The sequence below is a fragment of the Pantherophis guttatus genome, chromosome 5 (assembly GCF_059756535.1).
Source record: "Pantherophis guttatus breed Tessera chromosome 5, ASM5975653v1, whole genome shotgun sequence".
Classification (NCBI taxonomy): domain Eukaryota; kingdom Metazoa; phylum Chordata; class Lepidosauria; order Squamata; family Colubridae; genus Pantherophis; species Pantherophis guttatus.
The window spans coordinates 8,072,107-8,099,757 of record NC_142067.1 but is presented as its reverse complement, the minus strand read 5'-3'; the positions used below and the strand labels follow the sequence as shown (position 1 = coordinate 8,099,757).

The 27,651-nt window shown below is 42.2% G+C and overlaps 1 protein-coding gene across 26 annotated transcripts in view; it reads left to right on the top strand.

Annotated features, from left to right (window-relative positions):
* DLG2 (discs large MAGUK scaffold protein 2) overlaps window positions 1-27,651 on the top strand; it is a 1,136,581-nt gene that overhangs the window by 806,422 nt on the left and 302,508 nt on the right. For all 26 annotated transcript variants that reach the window (XM_087895794.1, XM_087895787.1, XM_087895810.1 and 23 more), the window contains one exon: window positions 6,935-6,988. In XM_087895794.1, the coding sequence (XP_087751920.1) occupies window positions 6,935-6,988 (54 nt within the window). The remainder of the gene's footprint in view (window positions 1-6,934; window positions 6,989-27,651) is intronic.

The window sequence follows — 27,651 nt, the reverse complement described above, 5'->3', positions numbered from 1 at the left end:
GAAACCAGAAAATCATCTTCCCGGCGCACAAAATTGCACACCTAACCAGGGGTGGGATTCAAAAATTTTAGCAACCGGTTCTCTGCCCGGTTGCTGGGTGGGTGTGGCCATGATGAGCGTGGCCTACTCAGCCTCCTGCACCAGGGGCGGGGTGTTTTCAGCCTCCCCAGGCTCCGGAGGCTTTTCTCGAGTCTCCGGGAGGACGAAAACAGCCTCCCCCGGCCTCTGGAGGTCCTCAGGAGGCCAGAAACAGGCCTGTTTCCAGACTTCCGGTACTTGCAGTAGGCCCATTTTTCTCCCTTTCCAGAGCCTTGGTGTGGGCCCTACACTTACCTGGCATCCAAAATGGGCCAGGTGGAGATTCCAGGGAGGGAAGGGGCTGGGTGGGCAGAGCCAGCCAGTCCTTGCAACTACCGGTTCAGTGAACCAGAGTAAAATTAGCATCCGGTCCGAACCGGCTGAATCCCACCCCTGCACCTAACCAAGGAATGGAGCGTCTGGCTTGCTACCAGAACGTCTGATGAACCTATGAAGGAACTATGGATATCAAAGCAATGGCACTTAGCAATAGCACTTAGACTTATATACCGCTTCATAGTGATTTACAGCACTCTCTGTACAGTTTACAATGTCAGTGTATTTCCCTCAACAATCTGGGTCCTCATTTTACCAACCTCCGATGGATGGAAGGCTGAGTCAACCTTGAGTCGATCAGGATCGAACTGCTGCCAGTGAGCAGAGTCCGCCTGCAATACTGCATTCTACCCACTGCGCCACCAGGGCTCTTGGCAGCCTTCAAATGGATTGAAACACATAATGTTTGGGGACCCAGATGCTAATTTTCCTGGACTCATTTTGTACTTGGCCACATAAGCTGCCTCTAACCTGCCCAATTGCAATTTAATCTTTTCCTGTACTTTGGATTGGATTGAATTGCTGTCCAGTGTGATTTGTCGTAATCCTGCAAAGGCTGAACACCGAGTCCCCATCCTCCATGTTCCTCACACTCAAATTTGATATACTGCAGATATAATATTCAAATTTAGCACTGCATTATTCTGTCTGAATTAAATGCAAATTAAACAGGCGAAGGATCTTTTCAGCAAGCAGGGACAGAAAGGCAGGCAGGCAGGAAGGAATCAAGGAAGACAAAAATGTGTCTATTCACATGGCCCACATCGGAGTCAAAGAGAGAATAAAGTTTTCCAAAATAATTATCCCCACACACATCTGTGTTGTATTTTCTTTTCTTTCTTTCTGAGGCTGAAGCAAAGCAAGTGAATATGAAATATTAATAGAAGCCTGTTCTAAAAAAGATGGTGATGATGATAAAAATAAAATAGCAAAAAGCCAAACAGCCAGGGATAAAATAAATATACTGGCTATGGAAGACAATTTCTGGTTCAGATCTCACCTCTACCATAAACTCTCTAGATCAGGGGTGTCATCAAGGAGAGAAGCAACTTAGAACGAAGGAGAAATTTCCTGACAGTGAGAACAATTAATCAGTGGAACAACTTGCGTCCAGAAGTTGTGAATGCTCCAACACTGGAAGTTTTTAAGAAGAGGTTGGATACCCATTTGTCTGAAATGGTATAGAGTTTCCTGCCTGAGCAGGGGGTTGGACTAGAAGACCTCCAAGGTCCCTTCCAACTCTGTTATTCTATATTCTAATTAGTTTCATTATCTTTTGCTTCTATTTGACACCTTTTTTTGTAACACACGGACACTTCCTATGTTAGGAATGTACATAAATCCTTGCTAATTTCAGGCAGTTCTCAGGAATTCTTTGGAAAGATTAAAATGTGGTTGCTGGCATGTTTTTCTTTGCAGGAAAAAAAAAATACTACCTTGACTACCCAGGCAGATACGGTTAAAGTTCTACTCTTGAAACCCTTTTCTTTTTAACATTGCATCAATTATTAGTTATATTTCAAAAGGTGAAAAAGTTGCATAGAGTCCATACTCTATGGACTCCAGATAGATTTAACAGATTAGCAGAGTTGGAAGGGACCTTGTAGGTCATCTAGTCTAACCCCCCCCCCCCATCCAAGCAGGAGACTCTACACCATTTCTGACAGATGGCAGTCCAGTCTCTTCTTGAAAGCCTCCAGGGATGAAGCTCCCACAACTTCTGAAGGCAACTTCTGTTCCATGGGTTGATTGCTCTCACTGTCAGAAAATTTCTCCTTATTTCTAGGTCCTTGATCAGTTTCCATCCATTATTCCTGGTCTGGCCCTCAGGTGCTTTGGAAAATAGCTTGACCCCCTCCTCTTTGTGGCAGCCCCTCAAATATTGGAGCACTGCTATCATGTCTTCCCTGGTCCTTCTCTTCACTAGACTAGCCATGCCCAGTTCCTGCAACCGTTCTTCGTATGTTTTAGCCTCCAGTCCCCTAATCATCTTGGTTGCTCTTCTCTGCACTCTTTCTAGAGTCTCAACATCTTTTTTATAGTGTGGTGACCAAAACTGGATGCAGTACTCTGGGTGTGGCCTTACTTATGTTCTGTTATTGTTTCTGTTTGCAGTCACATGGACACTAAAACACCATGTGAGAAAGAAACCGCTTGTCCTATTTTTGTTCATTTTCCATGTTTTGGCCACTCTACATCCATTCCCCCCACCCCCTTAATTTCAGGATAATGTTTAGAAAATAATTAGAGAAGCAAATAAGAAACATTTGTTTTTGTGCATGCCCATTCTAGTACAGTATATATGTGTATTGTTCATATATAATAGCATTGCAAAACTGAGAATGGCTGCAAGGGATGAATCCGATGGATGATTAGATAGAGTTCTATCTATTGGTGCAGAAAGTGAATTTAATTAATTTGCTTAACAACGCAGATGCAACAGAATTCTCTCTCTCTCTCTCTCTCTCTCTCTCTCTCTCTCTCTCTCTCTCTCTCACTTTCTCTCTCTCTCTCCTTACAATGTTCTCTGCCACTAGGTTGTAAGGTTTACATTGCATTAACGAAAGGGATTCTTTTTTGATTCTTTTCTACATGGGGCTCCCCTTGAAAAGCACCTGGAGGCTCCAAGTGGTCCAGAATGCAGCCGCGCGGGTGGTTATGGGTGCAACTCGTTGTGCCCACGTGACACTCCTCCTGCGCGAGCTGGACTGGCTCCCAGTGGTCTTCCGGGTGCAATTCAAGCTGTTGGTTACCACCTTTAAAGCGCTCCATGGCATTGGACCTGGGTACCTTCGAGACCGTCTTCTGCCACCAGTAGCCTCCCACCGGCCAGTCCGCTCCCACAGAGAGGGTCTCCTCAGGGTGCCATCGGCCAAATTATGTCGGCTGGCGACACCCAGGGGGAGGGCCTTCTCTGTGGGAGCCCCTGCCCTGTGGAATGAACTGCCCCCAGAAATGTGTAAGATCTCCAATCTCCGTGTATTTTGCTGTGCCCTCAAAACCTTGTTGTTCCGCCAAGCTGGGCTAGCAATGTAAAGATTTTAATTGGTTTTAAATATGGGATTTTAAATTTGGGGGGGTTTATAATTGAGCCAATTATCTAATAATTTTAATTATTTTTAAATTTTGTCTGTCTTTGTGCTTTTAATCAGGCTGTACACCGCCCTGAGTCCTTCGGGAGAAGGGCGGTATAGAAATAAAATAAATAAATAAATAATAATAAATAAATATTTTTTTTATTTATTTTATTTTATTGATTGATTTATTGAGATGTATGTGTTCTGTCTTCTTGGGTGGGCTGCACCAAGGAGGCTCATTCAATTTCATTGTATACACGTTGTGCATTGACAATAAAGGTTTGAATTGTTTTTCTTTGCTTTTAAATCATGGTTGGGCCAGGGTTTTTTCTTCACCAGAACTGGGGGCAGAGGTGGAGTTTACTTACCTTCCCTACCGGTTTACATTTGGACTTTCTTGTTGTTGTTGTTTTCTTTTGAAGACGTTTCGCTTCTCATCCAAGAAGTTTCTTCAGTTCTGACTGAACCGACCATCTTCCCCACCGTCCCGTCAGAGCTGAAGAAGCTTCTTGGATGAGAAGCGAAAGGTCTTCAAAGAAAAACCAGAAAGTCCAGTGGCCTCTTGTAAAAAGCACCTTTGGGAGAATGAATGATAGTTTCTTTATTGGAGAAACTGAAGTACAAATCAAACTACAGGTAATCCTCAATTTACAACCGTTCATTTAGTAATCATTCAAAGTTATAACAGCCCTGAAAAAAAGCGACTTATCACCGTTTTTCCACACTTACGACCATTGCAGCATCTCTGTGGTCATGTGATCAGATTTCAGATGCTCGGTCATCCTGCTCATGGTTGTCCCAAAAGGGCTTTTTCTGGAGGCAACTGGACTTTCTTGTTTTTTCCAATTGAAGACATTTCGCTTGTCATCCGTCAGCTCTGACGGGATGGTGGGGAATGGAAGGATTTATATTCCTTGCAGACAGCTGGTCATTTGCATCCTTTTAGAGGGTCCTTGAAGCACTTGGAGGTTTATCTGTACTTTCTTGTTTTTTCTTTTTCTCCTTCCATTCCCCACCATCCGGTCAGAGCTGAAGAAGCTTCTTGAATGAGAAGTGAAACATCTTCAATAAGAAAAAACAAGGAAGTCCAGTTGCCTCCAGAAAAAGCACCTTCGGGCTTGGTGGGCATGGTGGGCCTGGCTTGGTGGGCGTGGCAGGGGAAGGATACTGCAAAATCCCCATTCCCTCCCTACTCCTGGGGGAAGGATACTGCAAAATCTCCATTCCCACCCCACTTCAGGGGAAGGATACTGCCAAATCCCCATTCCTTCCCACACTTCTGGGGGAAGGATACTGCAAAATCTCCATTCTCTCCCCACTCTGGGGCCAGCCAGAGGTGGTATTTGCCGGTTCTCTGAACTACTCAAAATTTCCGCTACCGGTTCTCCAGAACCTGTCAGAACCTGCTGGATTTCACCCCTGCCTTCGGGACAAAAGAGGGGGTGTTTGTTGTTTTTGTTGTTGTTGTTATAAGCTTTTTCTTCCCTCAAACAACTCAGGAGCAACTAATCTCCCATTTTTTTTAAAAAGGGGGACGATGTGTTTGCTTGTCCCAATTGATCTGGTGGCAATCTGTCATGGCAGCTGTCATTTGTCTTAGCAGCGGGGTACTAAGCAACCCGATTAAACCCAAGGGAGAACAAGATTCGCCAGAAGGAAACTCATGTTTAGTCAGGTTATCTAAATGGTGTGTAGGACGCTTGGAAAAATGTAAGGGGCTGTGTGTGGAAATGAACTAATAAACTGCAGAGCGTTTTGGATAGAAAAGAAGGAGAAGAGAAAGGAGGTCAGGGAATTAAAATGCTAAAGAAGCAGAATGAGAAGCATATGGTGGATGAACCTGCAAGGATTCTGTGTTGATTCGGGCACTTTCCAAGTGAAGATTTGGGAAGCCCATTTGAGAAATGTATTTATTTATTTATTTATATCCCCACGTTATTATTTTTATCTATAACTCAAGATGGAGAAGACACATAATACTCCTTCCTTCTCCTATTTTGCCCACAGCATCAACCCTGTGAGGTATGTTGGTCTGAGAGAGAGGGCCTGGCCCAAAGTCACCCAGCTGGCTTTCATGCTTAAGGTGGGACTAGAACTCACTGTCTCCTGGTGATTGTCCCAAAATCACCCAGCTGGCTTTCATGCCTAAGGCGGACTCATAAAACCTCAACTATTTCAGAATATCTTCAGAGATTGACGTTGGCGAAAATTGATGTTGAACGTGTAAAATGGTTGCCTCTAATGTACTGTATTCATTCATATTTTGCATGATGTATTGTACCGTTGCTCTGGTGTCCACTACTTAGGCTGAAATAACATAACATAACATATAAATATATAAAAATTGCTTTGTGTGCCTGTGTTCCAGCATAACTCTGGAACGCCTCGAGCAATTTCAACCAAACTTGGTACACAGATGACTTACTCTCTGGAAAGAAATACTGTGGGGGTAAGACACCCCTAATGGCAGCATGGAAGCTTCCAGCCTAATATGAAAGATGCTTGCTTCAGGGTTTTTCTTGGAGTTGGGGTTTTTCTGGAATGCTGACACCTAACACCCCTCGGGGTATGTGTTCTGTTAAGATACAACCTGTTGTGCCTTAAAATGGCTTCTACTGTACTGCCTTAAAATGGCTTCTACTGTGCAGCACAGTGGAGTTGCCATGGTAATGGCTTCACAGTACTCCACAAGGCGGCTCCCTCTGGTAAGGGGGAAAATCCAACATTAGAAATTATGTTTAGTCCGGACATTTTCAACAAGGCTTTGATTATTCTTGAGGACAAATGTATAACCATGATCAATAAAACCAAGATCAGAAAAAAGCATACCAAATGATCATGGATCAGCTAGCAAAACAACAAGGTAGTATCATTTTACTTGACGCTTCTGGGGGCACAGGGAAAACATTTTTAACTAATTTAATTGTCGCTGAAATCAGGGCTCAGGGTGAAGTTGCTCTTCCTGTCTACTACAGGATTGGGATAAATAAATACTCAGGCAAGGCCGGGTTATTAGTTAGTAACATATAAATCTTCTCCAAAATTAAACTCTGTGGCCCTCGGTTTATTATGGAATTTGATTTCAACTTCTTATGCCACTAGCCAACCTCCAAATTACCCTTTCGCCCCAAACAAAAAGAAAAGATCAAAAGAAAAAAAAAACATTCAGATATAATGATTTAATGATGTTGTGCATTACTCTCAGGTTTTTAGAACATGTAAGCTGTATAGCTCACCACCAAAATGCAAATTTGATTTTTTTTTTCTGTTGCTCTGTATAAAGAGTGTGCATTATTGATTTGCTACGGGATGCTTTTTTTCTCCTCTGTGACATTCAAATCATGTTATCAACCGTTGTGTGATGGAGGCATTAAACAGCTTTTGATGTAGATAGTTTATCAGTTCTGTAAACTTGTTATTCTCTCTCTCTCTCTCTTTCCCAGGCCAGTCCTGCTCCTATTATTGTCAATACAGATACGTTGGACACCATCCCTTATGTAAGTTAAAAAAAAAAATTCTTGTGTTTTTTCATTGTGGTTTTTCTGTGGGGTTAAGTTAGTAGGTAGGGAACTTCTGCCAAACCACTTAATCATTGCCTGACCTCTGGCTGGTTGCCCTCCAAATATTAAATGGCGGTAAAGGTAAAGGTTCCCCTCGCACATATGTGCAAGTCGTTCCCAACTCTAGGGGGCGGTGCTCATCTCCATGTCAAAGCCGAAGAGCCAGCGTTGTCTGAAGACGTCTCTGTGGTCTTGTGGCTGGCAAAGGCACACAGAACGCTGTTACCTTCCCACCAAAGGTGGTCCCTATTTTTCTACTTGCATTTTTTAACGTGCTTTCGAACTGCTAGGTTGGCAGAAGCTGGGACAAGGAACGGGAGCTCACCCCATTACGCGGCACTAGGGATTCGAACCGCTGAACTGCTGACCTTTCAATCAACAAGCTCAGCATCTTAGCCACTGAGCCTCCGCGTCCCTACTAAATGCCTGAGGTCTGGCCAAATCCTAATTTTTAATTTAATTTCAGAGGAAAGAATATCTGTTAAGAAGTCAGTAACAAGCCCAGTGTTGGGTTGCTCCTGGTTTGCACCGGTTCACAAGAACCGGTAGTAAAAATTTGTAATAATTCGGAGAACCGGTAATAACATTGGCTGGCCACGCCTCCGAACCAGTCCCCGGCCTGGTCGCCACTCGCTTACCCCACCCACCTCATCAGAGGCTTTTTAAAAAAACTTTTAAAAGCATTTTTTCTACAATCTCTTCAGCCGAAAAAATGCTTTTAAAAGTAAAAAAAAAAGGCTCTGATGATTGCGCGGCTCAGCTGGGATCGTCAGAGGCTGTTAAAAGCATTTTTTCTACAACCTCTTCGGCCGAAGAGGTTGTAAGAAACGAAATGCTTTTAAAAGCCTCTGGCGATCCCAGCTGAGTTGCCTGATCGTCAGAGGCTTTTAAAAGCATTTTTATTCTGCAACCTCTTAAGGTTGTAGAAAAAATGCTTTTAAAAGTAAAAAAAAAAAAGTTGGCCATGCCCATCCAGTCACATTACCCCTACCAAGCCACGCCCACAAAATAAGCCACGCCCACAGAACAAGTAGTAAAAAAAATTAGAACCCACCCCTGAACAAGCCCTCCCTCAATTTAGCAATGGCTCCTTCCACATTTGATAATTTGGGGGGTTTGCATCTCTTTGTACAATCTCAAAATCTGCAACTTTAGTATAATCTCCTAGCGTTAGTGCCCTTTGTTCACTCTCCAACACAACAAAAACATTTATAAAATAGGCTACAGGAAAGTCCACCGCCTTCTAGAAACAAATAATGCCATATTATTAACGTGCATGTGATTGCATTGGTGGTTATGTTGCATTGATTCAACTTTGGGGTTGTACCAGGTAGTTGTGATGACCTGGGGCATGGCACAGAGGCAAAACAGGCAGCTGGCAGTTCAAACCGTCCCTTTATTGCTCCAAATTTCCCCAAACGCTCCCACGTTTCTGGCAAGTCCCAGAGCAAAGTGATGACACACACACACACACACACCTCCAGCAGCCTCTGGCTGCAAAAGTAGTCCAGCCCAATGCTGTGAGCACAACGGCTGCAAAGCAAGAAATCCAGCAGGGCAAGTCAATGAGTCCAGGAAGCAAAGGAGCAAGGCAATTAATCCAGGAAGCCAGGAAGAAAGCAGGAAATTCAGGAAATCAAACGTTGGCAACGGCACTCAACACTCCAGGAATTCAGCGTTTGTTCCCAACAAATGCCTCTCCCCACAATGTCTCCTTAAGTCTCAGACCCCAGGTATGCCTTGGAAAGAGGGACTAGGCGCTCTCCTCCCGAGTAGTTGGGTCAGCCTGCACTGTTCTCGCCTTCTCTCCACTCTCCGTGCTTGAGGATCAGGAGGGGGTGGTCCTTGCTCATCGCCTGAGCTCTGTCTCTCATGTTCACTGCTTAGCCTCTCTTGGTCATCCTGCCCACCTTCCTCCCTGCCTACAAGCCAGTGGTGAAATGTAAAATTTGTTACTACCGGTTCTGTGGGTGTGGCTTGGTGGTGGGTGTAATATGACTGAGTGGGCGTGGCCAACTTTTTTTTTTTTTACTTTTAAAACCATTTTTTCTGGTTTTTCCAACCTGAAGAGGTTGTAAAAAAATGCTTTTAAAGCCTCTGATGATCCCAGCTGACTTGCCTGATCAGTAGAAGCTGTTTTTTTTTTTAAACCTCTGATGATCCCAGCTGACTTGCCTGATCGGCAGAGGCTTTCTTTCCTTTTAAAAACATGTTTTCTTTTTTTGTCCGAAGAGGTTGTAGAAAAAATGCTTTTAAAAGCTTCTGATGATCCCAGCTGAGCCGAGCGATCATCAGAGGCATTTTTTTTTTACTTTTAAAAGCATTTTTTCGGCCAAAGAGGTTGTAGAAAAAATGCTTTTAAAAATTAAAAAAAAAAAGCCTCTGATGATTGCACGGCTCAGCTGGGCAATGGGGAGGAGGGCAGGGATTTTTGCTACCGGTTCTCCGAACCACCCACCTCCATCGCTACTGGATCGGGCGATCCGGTCCAAACCGGGAGCATTTCACCCCTGCTACAAGCTGTCCCAATCCTGCCATAACTCGGCCTGCTCCTCCTCATTTTCCTCCGAAGCCAACGAAGCCACCCCCTCGATGTCCATTGGCTCCAGTTCTGGCTCATCTTCCTCCGCCGATTCAGGCTCCGACGGAGGCATGACAGTAGTCCTCGACTTACAACAGTTCATGTGGTGACAGTTCGAAGTTACAATGGCACTTAAAAAAAGAGACTTATGGCCGTTTTTCAACTTACGGTTGTTGTAGCATTCCCATGGCCACATGACCAAAACTCAGCAACTGACTCATATTTATGATGGTTACAGTGTCCGGGTGTCACGTGATCACCTTTTGTGACCTTCTGACCAGCAATGGGGAAGCCAGATTCACTTAACAACCATGTCGCTTACTTCACAACTGCAGTGATTGACTTGGTCATTTTTTCCTTCCTTTTTTTGAAATACTTTTTATTGTTTTATATCATACATTCCATTTCATCATCGTCACTATAATCATATATAGATAGATAGATAGACAGAGATAGAGATAGAGATAGAGATAGAGATAGAGATAGAGATGTATGTATGTATGTATGTATGTATGTATGTATATGTATTACAAACTATTCTAAAAATATGAGTTCCAGGTATATTAGTAATTTGATTTTCAAGAAGCTGAGGTTATTGCCCATGATAGGACTAAAGGAGGACGCCTACTAAAAGAAGCCTGGTTCTCCAATAACAATTCCATCAACAGGCATATCGAACTGTCACCAGCCTACCGGGCTTTGAGACACCAGGAAAGACCCTGCAGGATGAGCAGAGACGGCTTTCCATCAGTGAGCAGGGACCAAAGGCACCCACCCCCCACCTCTGAGCATGCAGACTCAGCTTGTGAAGGCATAGTTAGTCCTGACCAAACACAGAGCAACCCGGCTGGGCTGTCTCAAACTGTAACATATAGGATTAATGAAAAACGAACCTGGCCGACTACAAGGTCACGGACAAGGCAGCAAATTGCAATAGTTGACAGGCTAACATCATCCCCCATTGATAAGCAAGCTAGGAGGGAGGAAACAGTAGAAATTAAGCCTCCATCATCCAGCATGACAACAGCAAAAACAATTCAGCTAATTACAAGTGAGAGACAGCTGGAAGGGTCTATTACAATGGCCAAATTGATTAATGGCATATAAAGGCAAAGATCTCTTTAATGGTAGTTTTATACTCTGACAATGTCAGCAGATGGCTGACAAAAGCTTAGTAAAATAAAATTTTAATTATTTTAAAATTTTAAGTTCTGGAGCTCGCAGGATGTCTGCTTCTTTCTTTACATATATATGTATGTATGTATATGTATATGTATGTGTGTGTGTGTGTGTGTGTGTATATACATACATACATACATACATACATATATATATATACATACATACATACATACATACATACATATATATATATATATACATACACACACACACACACACATAAACAAACAAATATACGGTAATGTATAAACAAATATGCAATAATATCAATCATCTTTACAACATATACTATCTTCCATCAAAATATCGATTATATAAGCATCAAAATAATAGCTCATCTGTTTTTCTTTCTCATGTAGACCATATTTCATCCAATTCCACTCCTCTAACCTCAATATCTGTCATTTAACCATTTGTAAAATAATTCCCATGTTATAAAATAATCTGATCATTTCAGATTATTTCTGGTCCTTTCTAGAACCAACCAAATAAAAAAAAAATTCACTGAGATTCTTCTTTTTTTTAACGTAGATTCTGTCTTCCCCTTTCTCTCTAACCCTCAATTCAATGTATTGGCCTATATTTATCAGTGTTCATTTAATTTTGCGGTTCAAGAAGCAGATGGGCTCATGTCTAAAAGGTTGGCTAGAGCTACGAGGGAGAAAAACTCTTAAGATCAGCTAAATTATAACTTTTCCTCAATGTGTAATGAAGCAGCGAGGCAGCTGCTAATGTCCTTCAGCAAACCATCATCAATTAACAATCCTTAGGAGAAATTCCTCACTTCACAGTATTTTACGGGTGGCTTTCTGGGTATTGATAGAGCTCCCCCTCCCTGCCCCCCAAATAGCAGACTGGATGAGGTTTTCATGTTGTGCATTTGTATCCTTCTTTTTGTGCAGTGTTTTAGTAAAACGTACAAGGGGCAGGAGTATGCCTATCTATCAATCACTGCAAAGAAAAAGTTTGGATAGAGATTTACGACACAAACCACTCCAATAATAATTCCACTTAAAAGATGTTGCTGCTGGACAACAGAGAATTAATAGAAAAGGCATACTTTTTTGTGCCTAACCTATTTCATAATTGTTCTGTTTCTGTTATGATCTTATTGCTTAATTGCACAAAATGTAATAGAACAGCCTGTTTGGTCTAATGCAGGGGTGTTAAATAGGGTTGCCAGGTCTGCTTCCAAAAAATAGCGGACAAGCGGGGGGAGGGGGTTAAGTTGTAAAAAAATTAAAAAAAATTTACAATTAAATTATATATTTTCTTACAAACATTTTAACACGCCATTTTAGGTCAGTCGACACAAGCTACAATACATTTTTAAAATGTGAACTGTACATAATTTTATAATATATTTTTATTTTAATCTCATCATTAATTTTTTCGGAGAATCGAGTTCAATGGATATTCGATCTTTGTCTCATTCTAACATGAAAAAAAAGACAAAACGCGATTCTCCTATCCTTATTCTCTTAGACTGTACAGCTTTAGATTACGTACCATTTCATCATAAATGGTATTTTTGAATAAAAAAAATGTCCACTATTTTGTGAAAAAAAATAGTGAACATAATGTGAAAAAAGTGGACTGTCCGCTCAAATAGTGGACACCTGGCAACCCTACGCTTTGAACTCGATTTCATTGAAGACCGCATCAGGGGTTGTGTTGTGACCTCATGGGGCCGGGAGGGGGGCATGGCCAGGATGGGTGTGGCCATCTTGCTGTCACTCATTGGGGCTCCGTTTTCGGCCATGAAGGCCCTCCTGGGCTCCGTTTTTGGCCACGACAGCCCTACTGCAGCCCTCTGCCAGTGAAAACGGAGCTTGGGAGGGCCACATGCGGCCTCCCCAAGCTCCATTTTCACTGGCAGAGACACTGCGGGCTGGTCCTTCACTATTTCCAGGGCAGGTCTATGGGCCAGATCTAAGCCCCCCCTCCCGGGCCAGATCCAGCCCCTGGGGCTTGGCAGTGGTTAGAATGCGGTACTGCAGGCTACTTCTGCTGACTGCTGGCTGCCAGCAATTTGGCAGTTCGATCCTCACCAGGCTTAAGGTTGACTCAGCCTCCCATCCTTCCGAGGTTGGTAAAATGAGGACCCGGATTGTTGGGGGCAATAGGCTGACTCTGTAAACCGCTTAGAGAGGGCTGTAAAGCACTGTGAAGTGGTATATAAATCTAAGTGCTATTTGCTATTTGCAACCTTCCCAAATACAGTAGCTTCTCACTCACAAAGTCACTGGGGGAGCCAGATCCTCCACTTAAGAGTAGTAGCCAAAATTGTGGAAACCTTTTGGGAAAAGTGTATTTTCTAAAACTAGCTAATAACACCACTTTTTTTTTTTTTTGGAATAGTACCATAAAATTAATATATCAATGGAAAGATAATTTAATCAAGAATGTAATGCAATAACTTTTATGAAGGATTTGCTATTAGAATAGCAGTTACAGTATAAAGAAGAAAAGTGAAACGCGTAGAAAAAACGAGATATACCAGCAACAAGGTGACAGTCATACAGTCATAAGTGGGAGGAGATGGGTGATAGGAACGATGAGAAGATTAATAGTAGTGCAGACTTAGTGAATAGTTTGACAGTGTTGAGGGAATTATTTGTTTAGCAGAGTGATGGCGTTCGGGAAAAAACTGTCCTTGTGTCTAGTTGTTTTGGTGTGCGGTGCTATATAGTGTCGTTTTGAGGGTAGGAGTTGAAACAGTTTATGTCCAGGATGCGAGGGGTCTGTAAATATTTTCACAGCCCTCTTTTTGACTTGTGAAGTATACAGGTCCTCCATGGAAGGCAGGTTGGTAGCCATTGTTTTTTCTGCAGTTCTAATGATCCTCTGAAGTCTGTGTCTGTCTTGTTGGGTTGCAGAACCCAACCAGACAGTTGTTGTTGTTGTTGTTGTTGTTGTTGTTGTTGTTGTTGTTGTTATTATTATTATTATTATTATTATTATTATTATTATTATTATTATTATTATTAACAAAGACGTTGTAAAATTGGTGTGATTTGTTTAACAACCGTCTTGCTTAGCCATGGAATTCTGGTCCCAGTGACAGTCGTAAGTTGAAAACCTCCTGTTCTTTGTTGAAAAAAAAAGACATTAAAATATATATCCACTAGATTTTCCTAGTGGCCTTTCATCCCAAATTTAATGGGATCTGCTCCACTTCAGCTGAGCTGAGGCACAGTAAATTTTCCTCCAGTATAGAAACTCCATTGTCCAGACTTTCTCTTATAAGCGGATAATTTTTGGTGGGTTGAACTAATGCCCTGCGTTGCCTCTTTTCTCCTGCCAATCGATACTTCATGGAAGACCACGAAACATAAATAAAATTTAATTTTTACGGAAGGCAGTTGCCTATCCCAGAGCTGAAACCAGCTCCCTGTTCATTTCTCTTTTGCTTTTGGTCGTAGTCTTCGGAGAGGCCTACAGAGAGTTCAGGATCAACATCCCCATTAATTCTAACATTTCTGTGATATTTCCAACATCACAGGACCTATTTTCCTGGAAAGTGAAGGTATTTCTTCCTCTCCCTGGGGCGTACCCTTTCATGATTGCCTTAAGCATGTCCGCTGCAGGCAATTGAATGACTTGAAGCATAATTTTCGACGTGAGCGACAGCAAGGAAGAAAACTGAATATGGAAGAAGACAAGAGAAGAAAGGAAAAAAACAACAACCCCCAAATCTTCTGAGGAAACAGATGCTCCCAAAACAGAGAATAGGCAATCTGGCTCATTCCAGATATTGCTTATCTGCCATCCTCAGCATCCCTCGCATTCTAGGATTGCTGAGAATTATAATTCAGCCACATCTGGGGAGTCTAGAGATGGAAGAAATAAAGATCAGGGCCACAGAATATTTGGAGGAAGGATTAAGAGGAGATGGAGCACAGGAGGGGGGCTATTGATTTGCTTCATTTGGGTGGGGCTCAGATGCTGTTTCAATCCAACACGGCTCGGAGCAATTTACGATCCCTTCTTAGAATAAGGCAGGGTTGAAATCCAGCAGGTTCTGACAGGTTCTGGAGAACCGGTAGCGGAAATTTTAAGTAGTTCGGCGAACCGGTAGCGGAAATTTTAAGCAGTTCGGTGAACCGGTAGCGGAAATTTTGAGTAGTTCAGAGAACTGGTAAATACCACCTCTGGCTGGCCCCAGAGTGGGGTGGGAATGGAGATTTTGCAATATCCTTCCCCTGGGGTGGGGTGGGAATGGAGATTTTGCCGCATCCTTCCCCTGCCACGCCCACCAAGCCATACCCACAGAACTGGTAATAAAAAAAATTGGATTTCACCACTGGAATAAGGGTTTAAAATAAAAGATGGCATGTTTAAATGAGAAAACAGGACAATATAATGACGGCAAAATTGCAAAGAACAGTCACATTCACCTTCCTTCCTTCCTTCCTTCCTTCCTTCCTTCCTTCCTTCCTTCCTTCCTTCCTTCCTTCCTTCCTTCCTCCATTCTCCTTCCCTCCCTCCCTTCTCCTTCCTTCCTCCCTTTCCTCTCTCCCTTCTCCTTCCTTCCTTCCTTCCCTCCCTCCCACCCTCCTTCCCTCCATTCTCCTCCCTTCCTCCCTTTCCTCCCTCCCTTCTCCTCCTTTCCTCCCTCCCTCCCTCCTTCCATTCTCCTTCCCTCCCTCCCTTCTCCTTCCTTCCTCCCTCCCTTCCTTTCCTCCCTCCCTCCCTTCCTTTCCTCCCTCCCTCCCTTCTCCTTCCTTCCTTCCTTCCCTCCCTCCCTCCCTCCCTCCTCCTTCCCTCCCTCCATTCCCCTTCCTTCCTCCCTTCCTCCCTCCCTCCCTTCTCCTCTCTTCCTCCCTTCCTCCCTCCCTGCTCCTCCCTTCCTCCCTCCCTCCCTCCCTCCCTTCTCCTCTCTTCCTCCCTCCCTCTTCTCCTTCCTTCCTTCCTTTCCTCCCTCCCTTCCTTTCTTTCCTCCCTCCCTTCTCCCTCCTTCCTTCCTTCCTTCCCTCCCTCCCTCCCTCCCTCCTCCTTCCCTCCCTCCATTCCCCTTCCTTCCTCCCTTCCTCCCTCCCTCCCTCCCTCCCTTCCTGTGGTCAAGTAATCAAAATTTAGGGGATTGGCAACCAGCATGTATTTATGATGGTTGCAGCATCCTGGACTCACGGGACCAATATTTGCAACCTACCCAAGCTACAAAGTCAAATGGAGGACACTGGATTTGTTTAATGACCTTGCGATTCACTTAACAACTGCAACGAGTCACTTAACATTGTGGGCCCCCCAAAAATGGGGGGGATACAATTAGGGGTGGCTCACTTAACATCCGCCTTGCATAGCAACAGCGGTCATAAATCGAGGAGTACTTGTAGAAGGATGGGTGTTGAAGACAGCCATAAAAACTTCCACACTCTTCTTCTTTTTAAACCATGTCTTACATAACTGAGGGATTCACTAACCAAGTTCCACGAGCTAAATGAGAAACACCTGGCCTGTAGCTCAGTTTATAATCAACTCTCCGCCAAGCAAGGCACGTCCATATTCCCAATGCACTAAGAGAAGCAAAACCTCTGCCTGGTCATACAAATTAACTTTGTCTCTTGCATACTTCGTCGGAATAATTTTCTCCAAAAGAATGGCTTGATTGGAAGGTAAAAAGCAGCCCTAGTCAAGAACTTCAAGGAAATTCTCCTGTTTTCTACAGGCTGCTCATAATGGAAAACTTGAGAGTCTAGCAAATCAGGTGAAGTCTTAATACCACTTTATAAGGCCTTGGTAAGGCCTCACTTGGAATACTGCATCCAATTTTGGTCAACACGATGTAAAAAGGATGTGGAAACTCTAGAAAGAAAGAGTGCAGAGAAGAGCAACAAAGATAATTAGGGAACTGGAGCAGGGGGAAATTCAAAATTTTTCCCTACCGGTTCTGTGGGTGTGGCTTGGTGGGCGTGGCAGGGGAAGGATACTGCCAAATCTCCGTTCCCTCCCCACTCCTGGGGGAAGGACATTGCAAAATCTCCATTCCCACCCCACTCTGGGGCCAGCCAGAGGTGGTATTTGCTGGTTCTCCAAACTACTCAAACTTTCCGCTACCGGTTCTCCAGAACCTGTCAGAACCTGCTGAATTTCACCCCTGGACTGGAGGCTAAAAGATATGAAGAACGGTTGCAGGAACTGGGTATGTCTAGTTTAATGAAAAGAAGGACTAGGAGAGACATGATAGCAGTCTTCCAATATCTCAGGGGCGGCCACAAAGAAGAGGGAGTCAAGCTGTTCTCCAAAGCACCTGAAGGCAGGACAAGAAGCAATGGGTGGAAACTAATCAAGGAGAGAAGCAACTTAGAACTAAGGAGAAATGTCCTGACAGTGAGAACAATTAATCAGTGGAACAACTTGCCACCAGAAGTTGTGAATGCTCCAACGCTGGAAGTTTTTAAGAAGATGTTGGATAACCATTTGTCTGAAGTGCTGTAGGGTTTCCTGCCTAAGCAGGAGATTGGACTAGAAGACCTCTAAGACCCCTTCCAACTCTGTTATTCTAAATATGCTGGCAGATTAATAGTTATAAAACATGGTGGTTAAGTTTTTAAACACTGCAGTTTTCTGGCAAAGGGGCAAACTTCTCTTCGTGCAAAAGCAATTGGACAGCCATTTGACTGAAAAGCTGTAAGGTTTTCTTCTTGAGCAGGGGGTTGGGCTAGAAGACCTCCAAGGTCCCTTCCAACTCTGTCATTCTATTATATTGTTATTTAGATCACATAGTGAACAACAGGAGCCTTGATAGTACAGTGGTTTAATGCACCCTGTTATTAACACAGCTGCCTGCAATTACTGCAGGTTCAAATCTTATCAGGCTCAAGGTTGACTCAGTCTTCCATCCTTTCTAAGGTAGGTTAAATGAGGACCCAGTTTGTGGGGGCAATAAGCTGACTTTGTATAAAATATACAAAAGTATGAAGGCTATTGCTTAACACATTGTAAGCCGCCCTGAGTCTCCAGAGAAGGGCGGCATATAAATCAAATTTAAAAAACAAAAAACAATAGACTCAGAAATCTTCCTTTTTTTTTTCTGGCTCACAAGGCCAGATCCGATCAACACTGCTGAAAACTAACAGCATTTTGAGTTGAATAATATGGTGCAACATCGGTTGGAATGGACGCTGAAAGAGTCAGATCATGTGTAATATGGTGAGGCCGCTCATTTTCAAAATTCTCAATCCCACAAAAATATTAAGTGGAAATTTTGAACCTGAAAAATGTTTTATCAGGTTTAAGCAGATTATAGTCTGTAATTTCAAAAGAGGTGTATATGGAAATATTGCAAGAAAATAACAGATTTATTTCAGGGGGTTTTTTTTAGAAAAAAAGGAAGGGAAGGAAGTTATTGGAAGAAATTGTTGGAAGAAATGTCCATCCGGGTTCAGTTCCAAGTGGGGAAAAAGACACTGGATTCATAGAAGTTGCTTGGAAAGAAGGTTTATTAATGAACTTGAGATCCTGGGCAGAAAAGGGTAGAGATGTTGAGAATGCCTGGGTTTTATGCCCTCTGTTGGGCTTTGAATTTGAGCTTGTGTTCTGATTGGTTGTGAGACTCCCATGGGGCCATGCAGGAGTAACTTTGTAGGTTGTCTTTTGAGTCCCAGGCTTGGTTGACTCTTGCTGGGTGATGATGCAATGAAAGGGCTTTGGGCAATTCCTACTATGGCTCTGCCAGTAGAATAGACTGGCCCAGACCTTAATGGCCCATTGACAAAGATGGGGGGGCTGAGTTTCTGCCTTCCTTTTAGGGGAAATATTCTGCCCTTTTAATTTTCCTAAAATATCTCATTTTCCTAGGAGAGGGATGGGTGCTAACTTCCTACAGAAGGAAGGAAGGAAGGAAGGAAGGAAGGAAGGAAGGAAGGAAGGAGGGAGGGAGGGAGGGAGGGAAGGAAGGAAGGAAGGAAGGAAGGAAGGAAGGAAGGAAGGAAGGAAGGAAGGAAGGAAGGAAGGAAACGCCAATCATGAAGTGAATGCACTGTTCGTGATCATGAAGTGAATCCATTGTTCGCAATGGGTCTTTTTGCTGGAAACTGGCCAAAAAAAGTGTCATAAATTGTGGTCATGTGACTCAGGGATGCTGCCAATAGCCAAAAATACGGGCCATTGCTGAGTGCCTCAAATGTGATCATGTGACTGGGTGGGTGAAGCCGTTAGACTTTCAAATCTAGATTGTAAATAGCTCTAGGGCGGTCCGTCGTAAATCGAGGACTATCCGTACTTATAATACAGAGTTTGGAAAGCGTCTGTATGAATTGTGAGGGAAGGGAAGGAAGAAGTCACAGACTAAGAAACAGTATCTGAATTAGGACAATGACATTGACTAGAATCAGAGGTGGAATTCAGCCGGTTCGGATCGGTTCTGACGAACCGGTAGTAGAAATCGCGGGTGGACCTGCCCACTCGCCCCGGCTCTATACTGTCCTATTGAGGCATGTTTTCGAGGTCAGGCACATGCGTGGAAGGCACACGCACGAGCAAAACGCGTGCGCAGAAGGCCAGGCTCATGCACGCTCGCTCATATTTTCTGTGCTGGGCGAACCGGTAGGTAAATTTATATGAATCCCACTTCTGACTAGAATCTGAGAAGGAAGATGTTAATAAACAGAACAACTGAGAAATGAAATCACCAGCAACAGAAATGTTATATCCGGCGCTCCAAAGTAAACATGCTTTATAGGACACGGAGTGTTCTATATGGAAGGCTTAATTATATGTGAGAATTCCCTGAAGTCAGAAAATGGGAAACCAGATGGAATACAAAGTGAGTCAAGCATTTATGAAGGTGTCCAGTAAATCCACTAAACAGTACAGAAGCGATTATGGCATTATTGGATTCTGGTAAACCAATTAGATGGTTCCTACTTCTTACTACCGGAAAAGATAATTGACTTTGAAGAGGCCACATTTGTCATCAAAACTATTATATGTAGTTCGCCAGGAGGAGGAAGGGACAGAGGAGAGGAAGAGGAAAGGAGAAGAAGAGGAGGAGGAGGAGAAACCAGTAGTGGGCCACGGCTCAGGGGTTAGTGACCCCTGCCCTAGCTAATATCAACTCTCTGTTGTGGCCCGTCGGCCGCCAGCCCCTCCTGCAGCCAAATCAGTTGGGGAGACGGCGTGGGAGTCGGGGTTAGCATCAAGGCAACCTGAGAGCTCCGAGGGGGAAGAGGGAATGGAGCTGGCGGAGAGAGAGACAGAGGCAGAGCCTGGGCCGTCCATCAGCCCTCAGATGGAGAGTCAACAGCCCCCAGGTCTGGAGGTGGCTGATGAGGAAGAGGAGGAACAGCTGGGTCCAGTGCCTGATGCGTGGATGTGCAGAAGGCAGAGGAGAGGAGAGCAATGGAAATCCGTGGGCTGATCCTTGGGACCGAAGAACCACTGCTGCTAGCGAAGCCCCACTCTAACTCTCGGGATAAAAGATAGGGAGCAGAAATGAATAGATGTGGCAGACAACTATTCATCTCCCTGCTGGACAGACTTGTTATTCCTTGTGGGGTGGAGTCTGGGCAACTGAACGGACCTGAGTGTTTACTGGCCGGATGCTCTTCCTGTCGCCAATGCGGAGTTATATTCAGCAGATGTATTCTCAACTATATAAATAGTCACCGTATGCCATTGGGAAAAGATGATCCCAAAGAGTAGCTTATTTGGAAAATGCATTTTCTTTTCTTTTCTTTTTGTTCCTCCGTTTTCTTGCATTACGAATACAGCGCAGGCCATCCGTGGATTATATAAACCTTAATTTTCATAATTCTGGCATTATGCAAGGGGTCGGAAAGATGCTGACCGCTGTTTTCGCAGAAATCTTGAGGACTGCTTTTAACACAAAGGAAAACCGGCAGTTTTGAACGAAGCAAAGAAAAGCATTACTGAAGAGAGTTAGCAAGAGGGAAGAGGACACTCAATACATTATCTGAAGCTTCTATTAAAATATAATAAAAGGAATTTATGTTAAGGTATTACGGACAATGGTACAGCTTCTTAGGCATGGACTGGGGATTTTTGAGCTTTTAAACGCAGAGAAAGAGGGCCTTTTACCAGCTCCTGTGTTGTAAGAGCTTTTTTCACCATCTGAGCTGGTCCCTGATGTCTTCGTACTGTTCCAACCCAATCCGAAATAAGTCTTTTCACTGGATCTTTGAAATCAGAGTCAGGTCCCAAAACCCAAATTAAAATGTAAATAATTGAACAACAGCTAAACAGGTACGAGGCATTAAATGGCACTTCAAAATGATTGGATTTTACTTGTGTAGAATTTGGTGGAATAGGAAAAAATATATGGAATTTATCCAGAGAGATTTGTTGTTAGATAAAAGGTACAATAGGTTTTTTTTTCTCCCCCTTTTGGGTTTAAGTAGGAAAAGTATCACCTTGCAAAAAAAATCTCTGTGGTTGCAAAGAATCAAGTCCAGTTTGATAACACATAATGAATTAATCAATCAATCAATTTAAATAAGATAAAGTCTTTTACTCTACATAGGGCTACCCTTGAAAAGTGTTCGGAGACTACAGTTGGTCCAGAACGCAGCCGCGTGAGCTGTCGTGGATGCACCTAGGTACACCCACATTACACCAATTCTCCGCGAGCTGCACTGGCTCCCTATTGGTCTCCAGTCACAATTTAAGGTGTTGGTTATTAACTTTAAAGCCCTACATGGCTCAGGGCCAGGTTATCTTCGAGACCGCCTTTTATCGCATAGCTCCCAGCAACCGGTAAGATCCCACAGAGTTGGTCTCCTCCGGGTCCCGTCAGCTAAACAATGCCGGCTGGCAGGCCCGTGGGGGAGGGCCTTCTGTGTGGCTGCCCCAGCTCTCTGGAACCAGTTACCTCCTGAGGTCCGGACCATCCCCACCCTATTGGCCTTCCGGAAAGCGGTGAAGACCTGGCTTTTACGGCAGGCCTGGGGCCGTTGATCTCGCTTTGTGATCTGACGAGATTCGGCCATGAATGGTGTGAATGGGTTTTAATGTTTTTAATGTTTTTAATTTTTAAGTGTTTTTATAGTGATTTTTTTAGTGTATTGTGAGCCGCCCTGGGTCTTCGGAGAGGGGCGGCATATAAATTGAATGAATGAATGAATGAATGAATGAATGAATGAATGAATGAATGAATAAATAAATACAGACCCCTTACATCCTGAACATAAATTGTTTCAACTTGTACCCTCAAAACAACACTATGGAGCACTGTACACCAGAACAACTAGACACAAGGACAGTTTTTTCCCCGCATGCCATCACTCTGCTAAACAACTAATTCCCACAACACTATAAAACTATTTACTAATACTGTATTACTATTATTCTTCTCATCCTTCCTATTACCTTTCTCCTCCTACTTATGACTATAACCTTGTTGCTTGTATCTTTACGATTTATCTTGTTTTATTTAGTTTCCTAGTATGATTTGATTGCTTATTTAGTATCCTATGACTATCACTGTGTTGTATCTTATGATTCTATTTTTTTATGTATACTGAGAGCATATGCACCAAAGACAAATTCTTTGTGTGTCCAATCACACTTGGCCAATAAAGAATTCTATTCTATAAAGAATTCTAGTCTATTTCACTCAAGCTCAATTATTAGAGACTTCATGAATTAGAACCACAGCATTTCAAAAATGTCTTCTTTTTAGCCTGCAGCCCCATGAATTTCTGTTGGTCCCCCATCTAAACCCCCTAAGAAATTATTAGGAAAAAGGATACAAAAGGAAAAAGGATATTATTAGGATAAAATACAAGTAGTCCTCAACATATGACCACAACAGAGCCCAAAATTTCTGTTGCTGAGTGAAACAGTTGTTAAGGGAATTTTGTCCTGTTTTATGAACGTTCTTGCCACGAGTGTTAAAGTGAATCACTGCAGTTGTTAAGTCAGTAACACGGTTGTTAAAGTGAGTCAAGCTTTTCTATTGATTTTGCTGGTTGGAAAGTTGCAAAAGGGAATCACATGACCCCAGGACTCTGCAACCGTCATAAACAGTGGTGAGTTACCGGTTCTATAGAACCGGTAGTGAAACCGGCGGGAGGCTCCACCCACTGACCCTGACATCATCAAAATGTTTCTGCGCTTGCGCATGAGCAAAGCAAGTGCACATACTTGGCCCCGCTGCGAACCAGTAGTAAAGGTAAGTAGAACCCACCCCTGGTCATAAATATGAGTCAGTTGCCAAGCATCTGAATTTTGATCATGAAAGGTTGTAAGTGTTGAAAAACGGTCATCAGTCCCTTTTTAAATGCCGTTGTAACTTCAAATGGTCACTAAACGAGGACTGCTTGTACCGGTTTTTGTCTGATCAGTTCTCATGGAGAGAGTTTTCCTCCTCTACATTTTGCACGTAACTGCAAAATCAGGTGTTCCCTGGATAAAATGTTTAATTGATTTGAATGAGAAAGTGGTACTAATCTTTAATAATAGTAATAGTAATAGTAATAATAATAATAATAATAATAATAATAATAATAATAATAATAATAATAAAAAAAAAAAAAAATCTTGTCGGACTTCAGGATTCAGACTGACAGGCACTTGGTCCATAACACACCTGACATAACAATAGTTGAAAAGAAAAAAGTATGGTTCATTGACATTGCAATACCTGGTGATGCACGGATTGAAGATAAGCAGCAAGAAAAAAATCACAAAGTACCGGGATTTGCAAATTGAAGTTGAGCGACTGTGGAAAAAGGAATTGTGTGTTGTCCCGATTGTAATTGGAGCCCTTGGAGCAATACCCAAAGGGCTACCCCGCTATTTAGAAATTCTAAATTTGCCGGACTTGAACATTTTGATTCTACAAAAAACCACCTTACTCAGAACAGGTTACATCCTCTGACGATACCTTAACAGTTCCTAGGTTCTTGTTTAGGACTCGAGCTGCTGAGCTATTAACCAGCCTCAAAGGCTGTGAATCTCACTAAAGATTAAATAATAATAATAATAATAATAATAATAATAATAATAATAATAATATTGAATAATATTATTCAATAATATTGAATAATAATATTGAAGTTGAAATTAAACGAGGCATTTTCCAGGGCGATTCCCTTTCACCCCTACTTTTTATACTCTCAATGCTACCACTGACAATCATTTTGAAGAAGATGAACTGTGGATACGAACTTGCAAAGAAAGGACTGAAAATCTCGCACTTGATGTACATGGATGATTTGAAGCTGTTTGGTAAAACAAAAGCTGAACTGAATTTATTAATTGAAAACACAAAAGAATTCAGCCAAGACATTGGTATGCAGTTTGGAATTGACAAATGTGCAACAATAGCAACCAAAGCAGGCAAGATCATAGAAGAGGATGGAATAGAACTAGAGAATGAAGAAATGATAAAGGCAGTAAAATCAGAAGAAGGCTACAAGTACTTGGGAATTTTAGAAGCCTCTGACTTAATGCATAATAAAGTCAAGGAATTAACTTCAGCCAAGTACATTCGACGAATTCGTAAGATATTAATGTCCAAATTGAGTGGAGGAAACATCATAAAAGCCATAAATACCTGGGCTATACCTGTGATTAGATACACTGCAGGAATAATTGACTGGACCCAGATGGAGTTAGACAATTTGGACAGAAAAACAAGGAAGCTTATGACAATGAATCATGCCTTGCACCCTAAAAGTGATGTTGACCGATTATATTTACCAAGAGCAGAGGGTGGTCGAGGACTCCTACAAGTAAAGCAGACTGTGGAAGAAGAAAAATGCAGCTTGAATGATTACATCCAGAAAAGTGAAGAACCAATGATTAAGGAAGTAAATAAAGGAGGCCTTTTAAAGACAACTAAAACAAAAGCAGAATATAAGAAAGAAGTAACTGAGCAGCGAGCTGAAAATTGGAAACACAAAGCTCTGCATGGCCAATACCTGAAAAGTATTGAAGGCAAAGCTGACCAGAAACTAACTTGGAACTGGTTAAGATCAGGAGTACTGAAAAAAGAAACAGAAAGCTTTATTTTGGCAGCTCAAGAACAAGCCCTAGCCACAAACTGTATGAAGGCAAAAATTCAACATGTTACCACCAACAGCAAATGCCGCCTCTGCAATGAAAAAGAAGAGACAGTTGACCACCTGATCAGTGGGTGCAGCAAAATTTCACAAACTGACTACCTACAACGCCATGACCGTGTTGCTAAAATCATTCACTGGAAATTGTGCCAGAAGTTTGGATTTGAGTACAGCAAAAACCACTGGGAACATCAGGTTGAGAAAGTTTTAGAGAATGAGAAACTCAAGATCTTGTGGGACTTTAGGATTCAGACTGACAGGCACTTGGTCCACAACACACCTGACATAACAATAGTTGAAAAGAAAAAAGTATGGTTCATTGACATTGCAATACCTGGTGATGCACGAATTGAAGATAAGCAGCAAGAAAAAATCACAAAGTACCGGGACTTACAAATTGAAGTTGAGCGACTGTGGAAAAAGAAATCGTGTGTTGTCCCGATTGTAATTGGAGCCCTCGGAGCAATACCCAAAGGGCTACCCCGCTATTTAGAAATTCTAAATTTGCCGGACTTGAACATTTTGACTCTACAAAAAACCACCTTACTCGGAACAGCTTACATCCTCCGACGATACCTTAACAGTTCCTAGGTCCTTGGTTAGGACTCGAGCTGCTGAGCTATTAACCAGCCTCAAAGGCTGTGAATCTCACTAAAGATTAAATAATAATAATAATAATAATAATAATAATAATAATAATAATAATAATAATAATATTGAATAATATTATTCAATAATATTGAATAATAATATTGAAGTTGAAATTAAACGAGGCATTTTCCAGGGCGATTCCCTTTCACCCCTACTTTTTATACTCTCAATGCTACCACTGACAATCATTTTGAAGAAGATGAACTGTGGATACGAACTTGCAAAGAAAGGACTGAAAATCTCGCACTTGATGTACATGGATGATTTGAAGCTGTTTGGTAAAACAAAAGCTGAACTGAATTTATTAATTGAAAACACAAAAGAATTCAGCCAAGACATTGGTATGCAGTTTGGAATTGACAAATGTGCAACAATAGCAACCAAAGCAGGCAAGATCATAGAAGAGGATGGAATAGAACTAGAGAATGAAGAAATGATAAAGGCAGTAAAATCAGAAGAAGGCTACAAGTACTTGGGAATTTTAGAAGCCTCTGACTTAATGCATAATAAAGTCAAGGAATTAACTTCAGCCAAGTACATTCGACGAATTCGTAAGATATTAATGTCCAAATTGAGTGGAGGAAACATCATAAAAGCCATAAATACCTGGGCTATACCTGTGATTAGATACACTGCAGGAATAATTGACTGGACCCAGATGGAGTTAGACAATTTGGACAGAAAAACAAGGAAGCTTATGACAATGAATCATGCCTTGCACCCTAAAAGTGATGTTGACCGATTATATTTACCAAGAGCAGAGGGTGGTCGAGGACTCCTACAAGTAAAGCAGACTATGGAAGAAGAAAAATGCAGCTTGAATGATTACATCCAGAAAAGTGAAGAACCAATGATTAAGGAAGTAAATAAAGGAGGCCTTTTAAAGATAACTAAAACAAAAGCAGAATATAAGAAAGAAGTAACTGAGCAGCGAGCTGAAAATTGGAAACACAAATCTCTGCATGGCCAATACCTGAAAAGTATTGAAGGCAAAGCTGACCAGAAACTAACTTGGAACTGGTTAAGATCAGGAGTACTGAAAAAAGAAACAGAAAGCTTTATTTTGGCAGCTCAAGAACAAGCCCTAGCCACAAACTGTATGAAGGCAAAAATTCAACATGTTACCACCAACAGCAAATGCCGCCTCTGCAATGAAAAAGAAGAGACAGTCGACCACCTGATCAGTGGGTGCAGCAAAATTTCACAAACTGACTACCTACAACGCCATGACCGTGTTGCTAAAATCATTCACTGGAAATTGTGCCAGAAGTTTGGATTTGAGTACAGCAAAAACCACTGGGAACATCAGGTTGAGAAAGTTTTAGAGAATGAGAAACTCAAGATCTTGTGGGACTTTAGGATTCAGACTGACAGGCACTTGGTCCACAACACACCTGACATAACAATAGTTGAAAAGAAAAAAGTATGGTTCATTGACATTGCAATACCTGGTGATGCACGAATTGAAGATAAGCAGCAAGAAAAAAAATCACAAAGTACCGGGACTTACAAATTGAAGTTGAGCGACTGTGGAAAAAGAAATCATGTGTTGTCCCGATTGTAATTGGAGCCCTCGGAGCAATACCCAAAGGGCTACCCCGCTATTTAGAAATTCTAAATTTACCAGACTTGAACATTTTGACTCTACAAAAAACCACCTTACTCGGAACAGCTTACATCCTCCGACGATACCTTAACAGTTCCTAGGTCCTTGGTTAGGACTCGAGCTGCTGAGCCATTAACCAGCCTCAAAGGCTGTGAATCTCACTAAAGATTAACCAATAAATAATAATAATAATAATAATAATAATAATAATAATAATAATAATAATAATAATAATAATATCATCCAAGAATTTTACAAAAAACCTTAAGAAATTGCAGCTTCCTGCAATAATACCAGCAGAACTGCAAAAAAACTGCGCTACTCGGAACATATATTTTAAGAAGATACTTGGGTAATACCTAGGACGCTGGCAGCAACCTGTATCAACCATTAGTAGCAGTCAATCGTATTTGTGATGTATTTTAAAATGTTCAGTTGACTGAGTTTCATGTTTAATGAATAAAAGAGATAATAATTGTGTGTGTGTGTGTGTGTGTAACACAATGCTTAATCACACATGAAAGAACATTAACCCTCTAGAAAACATGTT